This window comes from Lampris incognitus, chromosome 5 (genome assembly GCF_029633865.1).
Source record: "Lampris incognitus isolate fLamInc1 chromosome 5, fLamInc1.hap2, whole genome shotgun sequence".
In the NCBI taxonomy this organism is placed as follows: Eukaryota; Metazoa; Chordata; class Actinopteri; order Lampriformes; family Lampridae; genus Lampris; species Lampris incognitus.
The window spans coordinates 19,789,774-19,810,675 of NC_079215.1; the positions used below are offsets into that span (position 1 = coordinate 19,789,774).

Here is a 20,902-nt window from a genome sequence, read left to right on the forward strand (position 1 = left end):
CCACTGCACCACCATGCTGCCCGCTCTTATATTATATTATCCATCCATCCATCATGTAACATGCTGGTCAGGGTCACAAGGGGTGCTGGAGTCTAGCCCTGTATGCAATGGGCACAATGTAAGATCTACATTATATAGCTGGCTATATTATATTATAGTCTCTTTTTATCTGTTTTGTGTGATCTTTTTGCTGGTTCATTTTGACACGTCTTACCCTTCAGTTAGCAAATAACCAACTTACTTAATCCATGCTATGGCATCCCATTAAAATGACAAAATATATTTCACACCGTCTAAAGAGTAAATAATGAATAGCATAGAACAGTTTCTCTCTTCCTTCTACTCATGTGCTCATAATATCAAAGTGGTCAAACAATGTTCAGCTGTCTTAATAGTTTGCCAATCAAAGAAAATTAGAAAAAAAAGTTTCTTCACACATTTCCACTTAACTTTGTAAGCTGATACAACTTATGTCAATTTGCAGAAAAACTGCTAAACAAGGACAATGACAAGGATAAGTGCAACGGCATCCTGGTGTGGTCACCATTTAAACTGTCTCCACCATCTTAAATCTCAACCTTGTTAAAAATCTCTTTCAAAGTTTCTTTCTGTCTCACCTTCTGTTCCCTCAGCCTGTTGGCCAGGTCCCCAGCAGGGTCACTGCGGTTCAGAGGGGCCCGCAGGCGGCTCAGGATGCCTTTCTCTGTTTCGGCTAGGTCACCATCCAGTTTGTTTAGCTGGTCAGTGAGAGCTACTGCTTTGGGGTCCAGTGGTGCAGAAGATACTGGGGCTACGGCAAGAAACAAGTTGATTGATTGATTTACTGACTGACTGAATGATTGATTGCATTTTTTTCACTTGCATCTTTTTTTTCATGTTAAGTGCACTGCATTGCATTCTGATATATGTCATTTGGTTGATTGATTGATTGATTGCAGCCAAAAGACACACACTGGTGATAAATAGTTAGCTTAGTTCCTAAAATCACTCAGTGATATTATAGGGTTAAGGGTTGATCGAATATTTGGGAGACAGATTTCAGATTGATAATGACCCGCTTGTTGGGACCTGGAGACATCGGTCTTGTGATTTTTCAGTGACGCAGACAGGGCTGCTCTTCTCTTCTTGATGTCGGCAAGTTCCCCACCAAGGCTAAACACATTGAAAACACAGAGATGGGCAGACAGACAGAGCAAGACGGGAAAATTAATTCCTATACATATCTGCACACAAGAGAATTATTTTAATATTTACTGGTGCAAGATTTATTTTCAACGATTTGTTTTATTTAAATATTTGTTTCGTAGTGGTCAAATTCAAATGGTGGTCAAATTTAAAGTAAATGGTCCAATTTAAAATTACTTTTGTTAAATATTTTAATTAAGTTGTTAAAATGACCCTACTTTGCTAAGGAATAGAAATGCGTAGCAGAGTTAATGAAGATAGTTCACTAAGAGAGGATGCTCGCACAGCGGTTTTAAAAATTTTTTTATCCCCCCCCCGTTTTTCTCCCCAGTTGTATCCGGCCAATTACCTCACTCTTCCAAGTTGTCCCAGTCACTGTTCCACCTCCTCTACCGATCCGGGGAGGGCTGCAGACTACCACATGCTTCCTCCGATACATGTGAAGTCGCCAACCGCTTCTTTTCACCTGACAGTGAGGAGTTTCGCGGGGGGATGTAGCGTGTGAGGGGGATCACGCTATTCCCCCCAGTTCCCCCTCCCCCCTGAACAGGTGCCCCGACCGACACTAGTGCAGCGACCAGGACAAATACCCACATCTGGCTTCCCACCCACAGACACGGCCAATTGTGTCTGTAGGGACGCCTGACCAAGCCGGAGGTAACACAGGGACTCGAACCCGCGATCCGCATGTTGGTAGGCAATGGAATAGAACGCCACGTCCCCTGCACAGCAAGTTTTTTTTTTTTTTCTAAATTTATTTCTGATTTTTCCCTTTTTTCTCCCAATTTAGTGGCCAATTGATCCCTATTTTAATTCAAACACCCACCCTCGTATTGCATGCGTTCGCCAACTGCGTCTCTCCGGCCGGCAGTCTCGAAGGAGACGCCTCCCCACTTTCATGACAAGGCGAATCCAAGCCGAACCACTGTTTTTCCGATACACACAGAGACGCATTCACATGACGAACACAAGCCGACTCTGCCCCCCTCCCGAAGACAGCGTTGCCAATGATTGCTGCTTCATCGAGTCCGGCCATAGTCGGATCTGACGAGACCGGGGCGCGAACCCCAGTCCCCAGTCCCCAGTGGGCAACTGCATCGACACCAAGCCGATGCTTAGACCGCTACGCCACCGCGGACCCGCAAGTTTTTTTTTTACCCAACTACAGAGAGAATAATCAGAATTTAGTCAAGCTTCTTGTATGCTTGTTTCTTCCTTTTAATGCACCGAATATCAACACCAAAACATGGCCCATTACACAGCTATCACATTAACCATATCCTTAAATGGCTCCACAAACATATTAGCTATATAGTGCAAATTAGCTTCCCGATTAGCTTATTACTTACAGGTCCACTTTGTCAATGGCCTCCGAGTCAGGTGGTGGGATCAGGAAGCAAACTCCTGGGAAAGTTTTGGTTGTCCCATCGCTCGAAACAATGTCCCAGTTCTCATTGTTGGAGTTTGATTTTAGGGTAAGCCTGTCTTCTCTTGACAGAGAAGCCTAGAGGAAAATTAAAGTATAATTTCTAAACATGTCCCAAAATATCCTGCAGGAATATTGATTTTAGTGTGGAGTATTTCTCCATGGGTTGTTTTTGCTAGTGAGTACTCAAGTGTCCATGTTGGAGAAGACAAAGTACAATACCCACTACCAGCAGTCTTTGGCTTGCATCTAGCCAATTGAATGTTATCTTATCAACATGTTGCTATCCCTTGACCTCATTCAAGTCAGATTGAAATGTAAATGTTAATATTTTCTAACAACACTTATTATATGAATCATCATGCATTTTGTACAATCTCTCTCAGCTGGAAACAACACACACACACACACACACACATATATACGTATATGCAAGTATAAAAGATAGAATTCAGGATTTTTTTCTCTCTTCAAGAGCTGTGCCTAGTTCAGTATCTCTCAGTTGTTTTTTCTGATACTCATGTCATTAGACACGCTCATTTACATACAGCCAATCAGATCAAATCATCAACTGTTATGAATATTAATGAGCACAAGACCACATTTCTTGAGACAATAAAGAACAGTTACGGATAAAGGTATAAAAAAGTATATATAAAAAAGCATATATAAGTCATTTACAAATAAAAAAAATTGCTGAATGTTGTACAATGCAGTATTTAAGGCTTTTAGACATGAAAATTTTGATCTGATCATTGATTTCAGTCCTCTGACTTTAATTACGCCAATTTTGATGACCAGCCAAAGAATAAAAACCGATTCTCACATAATTTATTTTATCATCAGAATTTAAAATTTGAATTGTTGAGTACTAATGTTTGGCGCTCTGTACATCCGGGCATAGTGAAGGATGAAGATGACTGAAGGCTCACCTTGTCGGTCTCCCAGTCGCAGAGGGACTCCACAGTGGTCGGTCTGCTCGGCGCGGCGCGGCGAAGCTTCAGAGGAGCGATGGTGGTGCTGCGTCTCCTCAGGTCAGCCAGCAGCTGCTCGCTGCGCTGCACGTCCCTCTCCTCTGCCTATATGGATGAGCAGAAACCAGCAGAGGAGAAAGAAAGATATCTTAGACATACTCTTCTCATGAACGCAAGCACAAATCCTCATCTCATTCTGACACATGTGATTGTGTATCAGTGATTTTTTTCTTTTTCTTTTTTTTTTGAGAAGCCATGTCACAATGGCTTGATTCAAAACCTTCTCATGGTTTTGAATTAGAGCCAAAAGCCAAAAAAGACTGATCTTGTCTTTCTGACTTTACCTAAAAATCAGTGTGACTCTGGCAGGTTTTTAATCTCTTAAAACTAAGAGATCCCTAAACAGCTTTGTGTGGGTTTTTGCTTAAGCAGCTAATAAATTGTTACTGCTCTTTGTCTTTACTTAATGTCACATATATAGTAAGTTTTTTATGTATTAATAGTAATTTAGAATAGGTTGTATAGCATAGTAAAATAGTATTCGTAAAGTATATTGAATGAGAGGGAGGAAAGCGGAATGGTGAGGATGCAAGGAGTAGAGGTGCTGCAAGTGGATGAGTTCTAATACTTGGGGTCAACAGTTCAAAGTAATGGGGATTGGGGAAGCGGAAGAGAGGTGAAGAAGAGAGTGCAGGCAGGACGGAGTGGGTGCAGAAGAGTGTCAGGAGGGATTTTGTGACAGAAGGGTACCAGCAAGAGTTAAAGGGAAGGTTTAAAAGATGCTTGTGAGACCAGCTATGTTATATGGTTTGAAGACGGTGGCACTGACAAAAAGACAGGAGACGGAGCTGGAGGTGGCAGAGTTGAAGATGCTAAGATTCTCATTGGGAGTGACGAAGAGGGACAGGATTAGGAATGAGTATATTAGAGGGACAGCTCAGGTTGGACAGTTTGGAGTCAAAGCAAGAGAGGCAAGGCTAAGTTGGTTTGGACATGTATGGAGGAGAGATGCTGGGTACATTAGGAGAAGGATGGTGAATATGGAGCTGCCAGGGAAGAGGAAAAGAGGAAGGCCAAAGAGGAGGTTTATGGCTGTGGTGAGGAAGGACATGCAGGTGGCTGGTGTGACAGAGGAAGATGCAGAAGACAGGAAGAAATGGAAACGGATGATCCACTGTGGCAACCCCTAATGGGAGCAGCTGAAAGTAGTATTAGTACTAGTAGTAGTAAAGTATATTAATTAGTATAGCATTTGTATTAGCAATATATTAGTAGTGTAGTACACTGGTATAGTATTTTAATATGAAAGTACAAGATTATTAGTATATAAGAATAATTATGATTCACTTGTAATAATTATGAGTTGAATTTATTAGTACAATTATAATTTACTTTTAATGACATAAGTAGAATGTATCAAGATATTAATATAATTCATTAGCACATTTTATGTATCTGCTTCAAACTAACTGCTACATTCGAAGGTCCCTTTGGAAAAATAAAGTGGCTCTTTTTTTGTTCTATTCTATTCTTTACCTCAAGCTGCAGCAAGTTCTCAGAGTTGCTCCTCTTGCTGACGGTTTTGGGGTCCATGCTCTTGTTGAGCATGGTCAGGGTCTCGGACAGTTGTTCTGTGTCTAGCTGGTACTGAAAACAGCAAAGTAACACATAATAAATCATTAGAATGACTTTGTATGATCTTCTTTGTTAGTGATGTTTTCAATGTCACTGACTGTGATGTAACATGTAGTGCATGAAAATTTTGCTTGCTTGCATGACACGTAAGATAGCACTGTCATGAAAAGGCAAGGAATGGGGCATCTGGGTAGCGTCATAGTATATTCTGTTGCCTACCAACATGGGGATCGAAGGCTCAAATCCCCATGTTACCTCCAGCTTGGTCGGGCGTCCCTATGGACACAATTGGCTGTGTCTGCGGGTGGGAAGCTGGATGTGGGTATGTGTCCTGGTCGCTGCACTAGCGCCTCCTCTGGTTGGTCAGGGCACCTGTTCGGGGGGGAGGGGGAACCAGGGGGAATAGCGTGATCCTCCCATGTGCTATGTCCCCCTGGTGAAACTCCTTACTGTCTGGTGAAAAGAAGCAGCTGGCGACTCCACATGTATTGGAAGTGACACGTGGTAGTCTGCAGCCCTCTCCGGATCGGTAGAGGGGGTGGAGCAGCGACTGGGATGGCTCAGAAGAGTGGGGGGGGCAATTGGCCAGGTACAATTACAGAGAAAAGGGGTCGGGGGGGAGAAAAGGCAAGGAATGCTAACATTCTCCTTTCATTAGTCAGTGACTCACACCCACATTGTGACAGACTGTGTTGTTCTATTAAACAGCAAAGCCACAAACACAACAAAGATTGAGGAAACAAGTTCAACTCGTTCATTAAACAACGAGCTGGGCCTGTGTACTGAGTGTATGGTGACAGCTGGCATGTACAACTGATGGCAGTATTTGAGCAAATAGTATTCACCTTTTTGAAATCCTCCACATTGTCCAGATGTGTCTCTTGGCAAATGCAGAGATTGAGGAATTTCTGCCACTCGTTCCGCACTGCATCTCTCTGAGCCTGACATGAAAAGAGTCAAATGTTAGGAATCAACAGGAGATCTGAATCTGCAAGTCATTTGACATATATGTCAGCTATATTTCAGTACAATCTTATAATGTAACTTCTGCCAGGGTATTCTACAAGCTACTGGGAAACAACACACACACACACACACACACACACACACACACACACACACACACTGGGAGGAGTGGTTGGAGAATTTACTTAAGATAATGAGCAATTTTTGGTCTACTGGAGGAGCGTTAAGATCTTTAATGCTAATGCTTGGTGGTAGATACCTGTATGGTGGAGCTGGCAGGGTGCTTCAGTTCAACGAGTCGGTCTGCATCGTCTTGCAGTTTGTTCACCTCACTCTCATGTGACAGCAGGCTGTTGTTCTTAAAGTTCTGATGGAATCAAAGGTTCACCATTAATACTGGCTGTCATCACAGTGCAGTTAATCAGCATGTGCATATGTATATGTATATGCAACACTACAGTGCATTGGTTCAATGGCATTTGCACTGACATCGCCACAATGTTGCCATCATTGCATCATTGTTCAATTCAACTCGCTCATGTGACCTGACATACCATGTAAACCAAGGTGTTCATCAGAGGTGGAAATCAGTAAGCACCTCCTGATTCAACATTATGTTATTTTAGTACAAATTTGAAACATATTGTGATTTTTGAAATATCACGATATTATAAATCTTGCAAATACTGTGACTTGTGAGCCCTGACCTCATACTGCCTGCGGACATCAGGCGGGTCCACCATGCGGTCGCTCCAGTCCTGATTCTTAATCTTCTGCTGTTCTTCTCCCAGGAAAGCCAGCTCCTTGTTGCAGCCCTGCATGTAGTCGTACAGGCTGCTCAGGTAGTGGCGACGCCACTTGGAGTTGTCCTGGGGGAAAAAAACACAAACATGACAATAATGTCGTAAAGCTCGAGAATACCTAAATACACAACATACCAAAGCTGTCATGAGACATTTAATTTCAAATAGAAGTTAAATAATTGCCCATCTGCAGTCTATAATCAAGACTGTTTTCACTTTGAAATTTTAACAGCATGTCAAATTAATACCGTACTTATATACAATATTAGTCACAACTCACCAGCAGATTGTTGTATTGTTTCTTGATGGCTATATATTCCTCCTAAAAGACAAGATCACCCGAGTGAAATGACAACAACATGGCTAGTAATGCATTTGCAAAATATATTTACATTCACATTTACTATGGAACATCACAGACTGCTTATTCTCCTTTGAGATATTATATGAATGCATACCCTCTGTATAAATGCTCTGCTTATTGTAAAAAAAAAAAAAATTAAAACAGGATTGCATCTCTGCTCTTCGCAGATGATGTGGTTTTGTTGGCTTCATCAGAACGCGACCTCCAGCGTGCACTGGGGCGGTTTGCAGCTAAGTGTGAAATGGCCCGGATGAGAGTCAGCACCTCCAAGTCTGAGGCCATGGTTCTCTACCAGAAAATGGCGGATTGCTCCCTCCGGGTTGGGGATGAATTGTTGCCTCAAGTGAAGGAGTTCAAGTATCTCAGGGTCTTGTTCACGAGTGAAGTTAGTCAGCAGTAATGCGGACGTTGTACCGGACCGTTGTGGTGAAGAAGGAGCTGAGCCGGAAGGCGAAGCTCTCAATTTACCAGTCAATCTTTGTTCCAACCCTCACCTATGGTCATGAGCTTTGGGTAGTGACCGAAAGGGTGAGATGCAGATAGAAGCGGCTGAAAGGAGTTCCCTTCATAGGGTGTCTGGGCTCAGCCTTAGAGATAGGGTGAGGGACTCGGACATCCGGAGGGAGCTCGGAGTAGAGCTGTTGCTCCTTCGTGTCAAAAGGAGCCGGTTGAGGTGGTTCGGGCATCTGATTAAGATGCCTCCTGGGTGCCTTCCTTTGGAGGTTTTCCGGGCTCATCCAACTGGGGAGAGACCACGGGGTAGACCCAGAACTCGCTGGAGGGACTACATGTCCAATCTGGCCTGGGAACGCCTTGGGATCCTACAGGAAGAGCTGGAGGGCGTTGCTGGGAGAGGGGCATCTGGAGTGCCCTACTTAGCTTGCTGCCACTGTGACCCAACCCCGGAGAAGCGGCTGATGATGAGATGAGATGAGATTTGTATTTCTCCTTGGCTAATGATATGCTGATGAGACAACCCCACCCCTCCACCCCCCACCCTGTAGTATCCATGCTGAGGGATTATACCCAAATCAATGTGTACACTCCTGCTCGCCCTCCTCTTTCTACCTCTGGGCAGCTGCTATAAATTCCCACTTCAGGAGGGCCAAGCCCCAGTTCCAGACTTTTATCTCACCTGGCCCCAAAATCTTCAAATAAACTCCTAATCTCCATCAGGGGTATAGACTTACTTGTTTCATTTATGAAAGACCGAATATTTTTCCCTTTCCCAGACCTACATTAATCCAGTTGGTCTATAAGCATGACTGTGATCCTGATTTGTGGCATTGTCCAACTATTTTAGAATCCTTTATTACTTGCGTCTCCCTTGGTGATCTAAATATTGCGTACATACACTAACTGTCATAAACATGACATGCACTCTTTGCTATGATACTGATTACTATTTGGCACCCTAAGATGTCTGTAGGATGACACAGGAATATGTCTGATAATTTCTGACTCTCTTTATAAGTTGCTTTGGATAAAAGCATATGCTAAATTAGACAAATGTAGTCTTTTTTCAAAAGTGCCAGGTGCTCAGACCAACCAGAGAACAGTCATTGATAAAGAGCCTATCATTTGAGACACAATTGATTTGAACACCTCTGTCCTATTCAGTCTTAGAAACTGCTATTAACCTGAAGAGGAGAGATTGCACACCTTGCTGCCAGCTGAGCTGGGGCTGAGCTGTGAGCTGTAGGCCTCGATCTCCTTGTGGAGGATGTTGTGGGAGGCAATCTGCTTCTCCAGGTCTGACATGGTGGGGCCGTACTCTTCTGCATTGACCTCTTTCTGAGAACGGCAACCAAATTCAGGCTGGCAGTATTAGTGATATGTACAGAAAACATGCATTCATTCTGAGAACAAAATATATCCAAAATATATCTTAACAAAGTTCTCGTGGTCATGTGACTTGACCAGAGGCATCTCAAATCAGGATGTAGTTGCAAAGAGCTTCCAGGACCATGTCACCTGACTGTCTTACTTATCACAAAACTTGTGTTGTTTTTTTTGTGTGTGTGTACACTTTTATCCAAAATCCCTAACAGTACTATGAGAGTATGCCAAGTGGGATTCTCTCCTAATCCAGGATATCACACTTTTTACAGAACGGAACTCATCTCCTTTTACAATCCCTAATGTGTTGAGAACATTGCCATACCTGCTTCTGGTTGAGTAGAGGAGCCCAGTCGATTCTGGGCATCAGAGACACATCGTTCACTTGATCATATATTTCCCGATAGAAGCTGTAGTCCTTCAGCCAGCGCTTATGGAGAAGACTGACACTGGAGTCCATTGGGAAATGAGAAGGGACATTACAAATATTAAATTTGTTATAATTACAATTAGATGTGATTAACTTTAAGGTGGAGCCAGATTAAAATAATGAACATTGGATGTTACTATTAGGTGATTTGGGACATCATGCTGTTGCACAGTTTGAACGTGCTCCACTCCCACCAGTAAGGGCACTTCCTTTGAGGGTTTAAAATTTTCATCAAACTTTTTATATCTTTATACACTTTTTATAACCCTGAAAATTAAAAATTTGTATGGCATACTCCAAACAATATCCACTACCAGATCAGGGTTGGCAGAGCAGGAGGGGTATGAGCAGTTTGGGTCTGATGAGCCTGGATGACTCATACTCCCACACCCAGCCATTTTAACTACATACACGTCACGAGGGCACATTAAGCACTGGGACGACTGGGATGGGTGGGGTGGGGGGTCGCTCAGGGGGTGGGCCAAGGGGGCCCCCTACCAGTGGGGCTGTGATGAGTGCTGCCGGGTGCTTTCCAGGGCCCCTGGGTGGTGACTCATCATCATGGGTATGGGCCATGGGGCGGGGCGCAGCCGTCAGACTTGCTCCAGCTGCTTGGCATTTCTGGGATGGCCACCGCAGCTGCAGGGGGCAATGGGGGGGACCATATGTCTGGGTGTCTACAGGTGCTGGCGGGGCTCTCTCAGTACCTGGGGGCATTGCTGTTGGGTGGCTTGGGTCGGGGTATTCGGCTATGTGGGTGTATGCTCAGTCCATGTGGCCGGATGGGACGTATAGCTGGCTATGATGTGGCAGGGATTGGTGGCCGGTGTGCAACTCTGGAGTGCAGGCTTGGCTTTTGCTTTTGAGGACAGGTTTTTGCTCCTCAGGGACAAGCGGGCCTGTTGCTCTGCAGGCTCCTGGCCCCCCTGTGGACTCAGTATTCCTCTGGGGTTGTGGTGCTTTGGGCTCTGGCTGTTCTCTTGTCCATGGGGTGTCTGCATAACTGTGGGGCCCGCGGGTGGCTGCAGAGCCTGCCTGCTGCTCAGAGTTACTACGATAAGTCACGGATCTCAGACACAAGAATTTATTTGAATTAATCCCGTGTACTCAAAGGTGGACATTTCACACACACATAGGTGGGCATGCCTCATGCACATACACACTGCTAGTCACCCCCTGAAACATTCTGGATTACATCCTTATTCTTAATCCTTTCTTTTCTTTTTTTTCTTGTCTTCTCCTTTATTGCTATAACTGCTATTCTGAACCAATAGCAATTTAATTGTTTTGTCAAGCACATGTCAGCATCTGTTTCAATGTCTTTGTCTTATCAGATACTTGTTGCCATTTTTCATTTCCAAGTTGCCTTGTTTCACTTGTGGGGATTGTCTTCCTCTTGGAGAAGCGATGCTGACTGGTTGTTTAGCTGACCAGACATGCAGAGGGGCACCAGTGGGGGCTATAGATGTATAACAAAAACCCTGTGCTCATCATCTCACACATCATCCAAAGGATGGAGTTATTATAAACAGTTCTTGATAATTAATAAAGATTGCCTTCGCAGGTGGAGAACCGGAACTCCACTTGCAGATTAACTCTGTCTAGGACACACTGACATACAAATTCCCCGTGATGTATGCCAAACCTGCGGATAGCACAGGTTAAAAAATAAAATTAAAAAAAAGCATGGCAATTCTTTAATTCAATTAAGTTAACATCAATCTAGATGCTGTAGAAAGATAGAAAACTTTGCATGTATGTATTTATCATACCTTAGTCATATGACAAAGGCTAAAATCAAATCAACATTGGGCTACTCAATCTCTATACAAATGAATGAATATTTAAGTGTCATGCCACCTTGTGGTCTTCAACACATGGGCGTATAAGACACCTTTACAAACATGAATCCTAAACCATCGTGCATCATCTCCATATAATTGAGATGCCCAAATACTGTCAGAAAACATGACAGTATTATTCATAAAAAATGTAGATTTTCATCTCTAAAAAACTCAAACAAACAAAAGAACCCACTATTCAATTTGTCATTAATGTTAAACAAAACTCTGTTTCCCAGGCTCCTCATTTGTGCTGTGCTTCAAGTTGGGTGAAAATTAATATCGCTTTCCACCCCCGGAGAGGAATACCCACTGGTGTCGGCTGTCCAATTCTAATCATCTGAGGATTTACTGCACAACAAACTCACTCGCTCTCAATATCCTTGGCCTGGGGATGCTTAAGCTTCTTGGCCTTGTCGACATCCAGGAAGAGGTCTTTCAGCAGGCCCTCGCTCTCTCCCAGTTTATCTGATATCTCCTCCTGGTGCTGTAAGGGAAGCTCCTTCTTTTCATTCTCAGCCTCCTGGAGAAATTCATCAACAGCACATGGACTTCAGAATAAGCAAAGAATAAAACCAAAGAAGCAGGACATTATTGAAAAGTGAAGACATTTTGGTCAGTCCTCACTTCTCTCATGATCTATTTTAGGGTTAGGATTTGGGGTTATGGTTAGGGCTAGAATTAGGATTAGGTTAAGGTAAGGGTCAAGGTTAAGCATGTGGGCTAAGGAATTGATGCAGTCAATGAGGGTCCTCACAAGTATAGAAACGCCAATATTGTGTGTGTGTGTGTGTGTGTGTGTGTGTGTGTGTGTGTGTGTGTGTGTGTGTGTGTGTGTGTGTGTGTGTGTGTGTGTGTGTGTGTGTGTGTGTGTGTGTGTGTGTGTGTGTGTCTCTAACCAAAGCCAGGAGTTCCTCAGCCCGAAGAACATCTTTTTCCAACTGGTCGGCATTCTTTTGCATCCGGGCAATCAGCAAGGCCAAATTGCTGGCTTGGGACCTAAGGAGACAAAATGCGAAGGTCAAACTGTGCATTGAAAAAGGCTAAGGTTAAGAACGTTAAGGTTAACAGCTGAAGAACAATGGTGAGAAGACAGACCCTGAACTACAACTGTGGTGGCTTTCAAGCAGAATGCACACTTCTCTGTCATTAATGCCATGAACTATATTCAAACGGATACAGGATACTAAGCATGCAAATCATGTGCTTGGGTGCATCACATGCAAACCCAACCGCCAACCACAACCACCAACCAGCTCATCCACTATCAAAAGTCTTTTAATAGTAATTGCTTGCATTCCAGGAAATCCAGTTATTATTTTCAACAAATGATCCACAGTACAGAGGATGGTTGGAATTCCCAAATGCATTTCAAGTCTCTGTTTATTCAATGTTTGTTTTCGATAAAATGCCTTTTTGAAACTGTGGTTTTGCAAAACTGGGCCCTAAACCTTTCATGGTTTAATTTCAGAATGGTGCGTAACCGCACAGACTGGAAAGGTTGCTTTCTGTGCAAACAACATTAGAAAAAGACCACACTTGGTGAATGACAACTGTGACTGAGAACTCTGTCATCAAAGAAGCACAGACCTCAATAAAGTCTGTGAATGTTCTCATTCATCCAGGTCATGGTTATCCAAAGGAGTTGAATCAAGTGCAACTGGACTTGTTATATAGCCGTGAAGATGTTTCGCCTCTCATCCAAGAGGCTTCCTCAGTTCGTGCCTTTCTGTCTAGACCAAGCTAGTCTGACTGGCTGGTGATAAGACTCAGAATTTATCCTCTGGGAGTCACTGTCAGAACCTCAATAAAGGTTACCGCAGACCTTATAAAACACCTGGGTTAATGTGAAAGTGAACTGAAACCACTGTTGTGGTGTTATTTAACATCAGTGTTTTCTTTCTCAGATCTGGCGGCAGCAAACTTGAGCAAGCGAAACAACTGTGGTGTGTATTTTACTGTTCTGCATTCTCTGTTTTCTTCTTCATTGCTCTTTCCAACCATCTTGGTTTTGTCAATGCTCAAAAATACCACCCAGTAGATCATCTCAACCAAAACACAAACTTGCACTTATGGGATGGCTGATGGTCAGCATGAAGGTGGATGCCGTCCCTTCCCACTACCAGCTACACCCTGAGCATCCCCGACATGCTGAACATACCACAACACATGACTGTGTCTGTTGCTCTCTCCGTAGTTGTCTACATCACTTTCTATCAGCGCCACTATTTGCCAGTGGTTGGACGTAAAAATGCACAGTGATGGCTTCACTTGCACGCAGCTGGCTCGCCTACATAAAGTCAACTTAAAGGAAAGACTGTGGCTTTGGAAAGAAAATGTTTTTTTTTGCATGAAAAAGATAGGGTGAAAATATAAACAGGATTATTGGACGTCAAGGTAGCGTAGTGGTCTATTCTGTTGCCTACCAACACGGGGATCGCCGGTTCGAATCCCCGTGTTATCTCTGGCTTGGTCGGGCATCTCTAAAGACACGATTGGCCATGTTTGCGGGTGGGAAGCCAGATGTGGGTATGTGTCCTGGTCGCTGCACTAGCACCTCCTCTGGTTGGCTGGGGCACCTGTTTACGGGGAAGGGGGAACTGGGGGGAATAGCGTGATCCTCCCACGCGCTACATCCCCCTGGCGAAACGCCTCACTCTCAGGTGAAAAGAAGCGGCTGGCGACTCCACATGTATCGGAGGAGGCCTGTGGTAGTCTGCAGTCCTCCCCGGATCGGCAGAGGGGGTACAGCAGTGAGCAGGACGGCTTGGAAATGTGAGGTAATTAGCTGGATACAATTGGGGAGGAAAAAAAGGGGGGGTTGTAAATAGAATTGAAAAAAGTAGAATACAGCTAGAGGTAATTGAGTTAGAAATGAGACTGGTGAATAGAAGACAATAACAAATACATTTTATATGAACGGCAGATGATCTATGAGTCACCGTTATGGCTTTGTGCCAACTGGGTTCGTTTTAAATGGAAAATGCCATGGCTTTTCCCATGACGGATAACAAGCTATAGATTCAAACCTTTTGCAAACAGGTTACTCATCAAATGAATACAAGAGCCATGAAAGAGTAAAATGAATGTGAGCCAGAAAGGCATACGGGAGTAATAAAGGAGCAATGCCAAGTTTCTTTTTTCTTGTGTGGTCCTCATCTATTCAGTCTCTCCGCTCATTCTCAACACACTGCTTTATCCTATTGTAAGTAACGCAGTGCATCTAACAAGGACAAAAAGTACAGTAGATCTCAAATGGCTGGTACAACATGTACGCAGGCTAACTGCAAGCTTGTTTGCGTTGTTGTTCTCTCTTTTAACCAAAACCACTTTATCTATTTCCAAACCAAGTGAATAAGCTGAAAATATGTGCGGGAGGGAGTAATAAAACAAATAATAAAGGGTTTAAAACAACCCAATTCAAATTATATCAGTCTGAAAATAATGATTAAGGTTAAAGCCACATAAAGAGAGAAAGTCAACAGCACATCACAGTACTCACTCCATTATTTTCCATAAGAAGAAAAGAAAAAATGATGCTTTACCAATTGAGAATATTTGTGGTTCAAAATGAAATGGAACCGATTCGTGAACAAACTGTCGGAGACACAAGTTGACACAGGTCCACATACCTGAACTTTTTTACATGACAATAAAAAAATTGCAACAAAAAAAAAAGCGAGAATAAACACTAATTGCATACCATTGCTTGGAGGTACATTTAAAGTCCATGTTTATTTTAGCTGAATAGCTCATTAACATGTTGTCATTTTGGGGCTTTCAGACTACACACAGATCCCTACATACTATATTTTCACCTACAGGGAAAATGAATGGAGATTAGGATCCTATTTGCCGGTCATTCATCCTTTAAAATAGATTGAGCAACAGAAGTAGAAATTACATATGACACGGTTATTACAGATTTCAACACTGGCATCTAAACTTATGCCTTTGTGGTGGCAGTGGAACAGCATCCCCCTCCATGTCAGATCTGCCCCCTCCATCTACTCCTTTATGTCCTGGCTCAAAACTTACTTTTATTCTCTAGCGTTTGAATCCTCCTGATGCGGCTGATTCCTGGCTTGTTTCTATGTCCATGTGATTTTTATTTGTGCCTACGAGCTATGTGCCTTGTTGTCTATGCCAGTGTTTCTTGTATTTGTGTGTTTGCTAGCTGCTCTGGTCTGTACAGCACTTTGGTCAACGTGGGTTGTTTTAAATGTGCTTTATAAATAAATGTGACTTGACTAATATTACATATTTCCACATTAGTGAGTTTTTGAGAATTATTTAGGTAACAGCCTTGGTACGGATGTTGCCTAGTGTGCCTTTGCCTGCTATGCCACTTGTCAGTGCTTTCATTTTCACTCTGTGCTAATCATTCTCATAAGATTAAATTAATGTAAATATTCTTGTAAACAAATTCTATGTTCAGTTGTTGATTGTGTTTTTGAAGAGGTTCAATCATTTCTTCTTCTTCTTTTTGTCTTCATTAGCTGGTTGACATCAGGGGCAAATACAGCTTGTGCTGAGCTAACAATTGTTCAGGATTTCTTAATGCAGCCTCAAAACTGACTAAAATCCATCTCACATAATCCAGAAATGTATAAAAGAGCAATTCTTAAACACAAAAAGTGTAATTTGACATTGCTAAGGGCAATTGTTTTACACCCCTGTGCATTTTTACCATGAACTAAAACAGGAGAGGATCCGGAAACCCTTATTGGGGCCTGAAGTTAATATCACGCTATGAAGGCGTGACACATGTTTCTAACAACCTTTTCTTTCATTCTCCTCCCCGACTGTCTGTCTGACGCACTGCGCTCAGCGACATTCCTCCCTTATAGCAGATTTGACAATGGCCTATCCTATTCCTGCCCACCCCGCAGGAAAAGCAGGTATGTGCTGTTTGTACACATGCGACAAAAACACAAGCATGTACGAGTAGTTTTCATTAAAATCTACTTAGCCATCTCTGATGAGGAATTCTGGATGAACATCTTGCTAAGCCCAGTCTGTGTGTGGACCTGTCTGCTGATTCATACTGCAAGTTTATTCCACCAGCTAACACAGTGCTACAGCTAAAAGGCTAGGTGGCACACAAAAAGGTCAGTCAGTCTTATCAAAAAATAATCTAATACATGCCCAATTGTGGCACAAAATCTGCCCCATTTACTTGTAAGGACTTGAAAGAACAACAATTTAGTTTGCAATGTCATGGGGTTAGGGTAAAAGTTATGAATAAGTTAAATGGAGATCGTTTCAGGTTATTCTTAGTGATGTGAAATTGCCTTTCCTACAGGATCAGAGTGGATGAACTCAGTAGGGAATGATTAATTGGATTTGGGTTGAGTAGAACAAGGATGACAGTGGCAGGAGAGGTCTATCTATCTCCTCCAGCTAGTTAGCAGGTTAGATACCTGCTTCCAGGAGGACTTTATGTGAATTACAAAAAGAGGAGTTGAGTGATGGGCTGTGATCTTTTTCTCTGTGTTTGTGTATGCCTATGCCTATTCCCTCATTCTTGTGTGTGGTTCTGCATGTTTGTCTATTTGTATACAGCGTAGGTGTGCGTTCCCTATCTCTGATCTCAGGTGCATTCTCCCAAGGACGAGTGTTGACTTTCCGGGATAGTTGCGAGTGTGAGTGGAGGTGTACCGGGGGGATCTGAGATGCTGATGATAGTATCGTGTGTTGTTACAAATAACACCGGCTCAGGGCATTGCTGGAAGTGGGGGGGCCTTGTTCGTTTGAAGCCCTTTGGAAGAGATGCTGCTCAGATGAAAATTAAAATGTTGAGAATGAGTGCCACTGTGAGTGCACTGTTTTACTTATTCTTCTGATGAAAAACTCCCTGAAGATTTGAAAAAGCCCTTGAATGCTGGGAATGTGGTTTGGATTACCATCTTCAAATTCTGTCCGAGTACAAAGTCTGTATTCTTTTTTTTTTTTCCAAGACATTATTGGGTAATTGTGTTGCCTTCAACAAATGGACACATGCTGTGATTCTGTGATGTAATGGACACGCGGGTCCCACCCATATGGTTGGGTTTGTGATCCATGAGCGACAGCAATGAGGGCCTCATGTCACCCACCTATATACTCTTAACACAACCCTCCACACACACACACACACACACACACACACACACACACCTGTCAAGATGCCATAAGCTGCTCAAGGTGATCAGGTAAAGTTCACTACAAACATGTGAGGTTCTGCTGTCTACTGACATTAGATGGCAGATTACATTTTTTTCCACGTGACTGCCATTCATGAACGACCGTCTCTGCATTCAGCCTACCGGTACCACTGGCTCCCATTAACTGTGACTTTACAAGCCTCCACGTTTCTGAGCCAACCAGGGCTGCACGATTAAGGTTCAAATGATAATCACGATTATTTTGCTTAATATTGTGATCACAATTATTTATCACAAATTTGCATCCATTTTGGGGAACGGAATTGTTTTACTGAGCATTTCAAATCAATAGAAAACTGTTTCACGTTGATATTTCATAAACTTTATAAACCTAAAGATAAATAAGCAGTCACATGTACAAATCTTCTGATCAAAATGTTACTTTTTGCACACAAGAGCTAGCTAAAACTAGCAGCAACGACTGGTCCTCACCACAATCAATTACTAATTGCAGAAGCCAATATCGAAATCGTGAATAATATACGATTAATTGTGCAGCCTTAGGCCCAAAACCAGAAATGTCAAGCAATTAATTTTACTTGCTAGTAATGGGGGTGTAAATCACAAGTTTCATCCCGATACGATGTTATATCGATTCTTTGGACAACAATACGATATTTGCTGATATCACAAAGTCTACCATGATATGATTTCCATTCGACTCAACTCAGGGGCCTGCAATCAACATGACACGAAGAGTTAAAGAGAAGGTTTACAAGATGCTTGTGAGACCAGCTATGTTATATGGTTTGGAGACAGTGGCACTGAGGAAAAGACAGGAGGCGGAGCTGGAGGTGGCAGAGTTGAAGATGCTAAGATTTTCATTGGGAGTGATGAAGAAGGACACGATTATGAACGAGTATATTAGAGGAACAGCTCAGGTTGGACAGTTTGGAGACAAAGCAAGAGAGGCAAGCGTGAGATGGCTTGGACATGTGTGGAGGAGAGATGCTGGGTATATTGGGAGAAGGATGCTGAATATGGAGCTGCCAGGGAAGAGGAAAAGAGGAAGGCCAAAGAGGAGGTTTATGGATGTGGTGAGGGAAGACATGCAGGTGGCTGGTGTGACAGAGGAAGATGCAGAGGACAGGAAGAAATGGAAACGGATGATCCGCTGCGGCGACCCCTAACGGCCATTAGTAGTAGTAGTTACATTTATATCAACTCACAAAAAGCAACTAAAACATGATTTGACAATTTTATCACTGACCTCTTCCAGACATTTAAATGAAAAACAACCTCTTCTTTTTAATAAAAACAATAGAAAATAAACCCCCTGTTGTTCACTATAAAGTGCCACATTTCTCATGTGTTTTTTATCAGTTAGGTTAGGTTGATAACATTTCATTTAGGAACATAAACCGTGCACATCTCTGCTTCCTCACCTTAGACTTACAAGATCCTATCTGTGTGCTGTGGTTTAGAGATGTTAAGCTTCAAAATTGTGACATCCTAGAGGCATCTTAAAGATGATCATATGAATCCATGTTTTCACTTTGCATCGATGATATTGGATCGTTGGATCAATACATCGATCCAGATCAATGGATTGATAAACCCCTAGCTAGTATTATCTTTCTCAGGTGGATGAGGTTTTTTTTTAATGATTAAAGAATAGAGAGGACATTCCTTTTAAGTTTCCCATCCATGCCGTAATGCGGCTGGGAGCCAGCGCCCACAACAGAGATAGAAACTGGCTGAGCGCCACGGCCTGCACCTCCCTCATCACACCTCAGCAGCATGCCACATGTCATGACCTCCGACTTGTCACAATCTCCTTCCGTCTGTCAAACAAGGTCGCTAACCTAAACATTTATGTCCTACTACTAATAGTGACCATGCAGTCGGCAGTTTAGAAATATTTCAAACGGGTGTTTGGAAGTAAATCCTGTTGGGCGTTAAGCAAAGCAAGCTGTGTGAAGTCACTATTTGATGTTGGTGGTATTTGTTTTAGTGAACCAATCTTCACTTATTGCATTTCTTTTTATGTTTGTCTTCTTAAAACTTAACTAGGCCCCGTTTTGGGGTCAGGAGGGAAGGGGGCCCATTAAGTCAGATTTTGACATTTAAAAACTATTTGGCATCTGTTCGTGCTAGTGTTCCTCTCCGCTAATAAATGTTTTCTGAAGCTAGAACAATCACACACACACACACACACACACACACACACACACACACACACACACACACACACACACACACACACACACACACACACACACACACACACACACAAAACCAGCTCAAATAGATATGACAAATATCTCCATAGGCTTTTGCTATCCAAGAGGATGAACTAAACAAAACTCAAACACCAACAAAAGACCAAGCACAACTTCTCTAAAAACCCTTTTTCAAATATCTCCAACGTGAAGAAGACTCTAATAAAATGAATGAAACAAGGAGGAACCCTGAAAACACAAAGACACATAGAAAACAACAGCACACACAGGAAATATGACACACTTCTCAACATTAAGAAAGGGGAGAGGAAGAGAGACTTGACCGATATAGCGCCCCACACACACACACACACACACACACACTTGGGGAAAAAACTCACTTGCTGAGCTTGCCGGCAACCTTTACGGTATTCTCCTTACTGTCCTTTTTCTTAAACATCCTGATGGTCGGCGGTGGGGGTGATTATGCCAAGATCTTCACTCCCTCCAAGTCTGTGTCCTCTTCACCCTCCGGCTCTCAGCTTAGTTTCTAACAAACTCCAAACACAGACATACAAACACATATGCAGATACAGATATACACTCCCACCTCTTGTCTGTGTCTCGTGTGTGTTACCTCACATCAGTGCATTGTTAAAAGTAGAGCTGCCTGGCCCCGCTGGCCCCGCCCACCCAAGTAACAGGTGTGTTGCCACCCAGATATCCACCTTGTTCCGGAGAACCGGATTGACTTGTTCTACGTTCCCCTCCCTTTCTCCGGTCCTGCCCATCAGGCCTCATTGTTTACTCATTGACAATAAATAGAGACATAATGGCCTCTAATTACTATGGATGTCCACATTTCCAGGATTTGGGTGGACAGACGCTGAATTTCTGAAATTAAGCGGTGCTGTGTTCTTCAACCATGTGCCACAGAGAACCATACAACCATGGCTAATAGGTTATTGACAGACTAATGGCACTGTCATTAATGAACAGTATAACAGATTTTGTTTCCCCTTCACGACAGACTCAGATGTGAAGCACGACAGTTGTGGATCTTTGTTGTCA

At 42.9% G+C, this 20,902-nt stretch overlaps 1 protein-coding gene across 1 annotated transcript in view; it reads right to left on the minus strand.

The window, feature by feature from the left end:
* The window catches only part of evpla (envoplakin a), a 29,291-nt gene extending 8,930 nt beyond the window's left edge, over window positions 1–20,361 (minus strand). Inside the window, exons 1-14 of the mRNA XM_056280240.1 lie at window positions 20,233–20,361; window positions 12,363–12,462; window positions 11,832–11,986; window positions 9,518–9,641; window positions 9,016–9,147; window positions 7,270–7,311; window positions 6,894–7,055; window positions 6,446–6,553; window positions 6,066–6,161; window positions 5,122–5,232; window positions 3,544–3,690; window positions 2,535–2,689; window positions 1,055–1,152; window positions 618–790 (exon numbers count right to left, since the gene is read on the minus strand). Of these exons, the coding sequence (XP_056136215.1) occupies window positions 618–790; window positions 1,055–1,152; window positions 2,535–2,689; window positions 3,544–3,690; window positions 5,122–5,232; window positions 6,066–6,161; window positions 6,446–6,553; window positions 6,894–7,055; window positions 7,270–7,311; window positions 9,016–9,147; window positions 9,518–9,641; window positions 11,832–11,986; window positions 12,363–12,462; window positions 20,233–20,291 (1,662 nt within the window). The 5' untranslated portion in view covers window positions 20,292–20,361. The remainder of the gene's footprint in view (window positions 1–617; window positions 791–1,054; window positions 1,153–2,534; window positions 2,690–3,543; window positions 3,691–5,121; window positions 5,233–6,065; window positions 6,162–6,445; window positions 6,554–6,893; window positions 7,056–7,269; window positions 7,312–9,015; window positions 9,148–9,517; window positions 9,642–11,831; window positions 11,987–12,362; window positions 12,463–20,232) is intronic.
* Window positions 20,362–20,902: the final 541 nt, after the last annotated feature.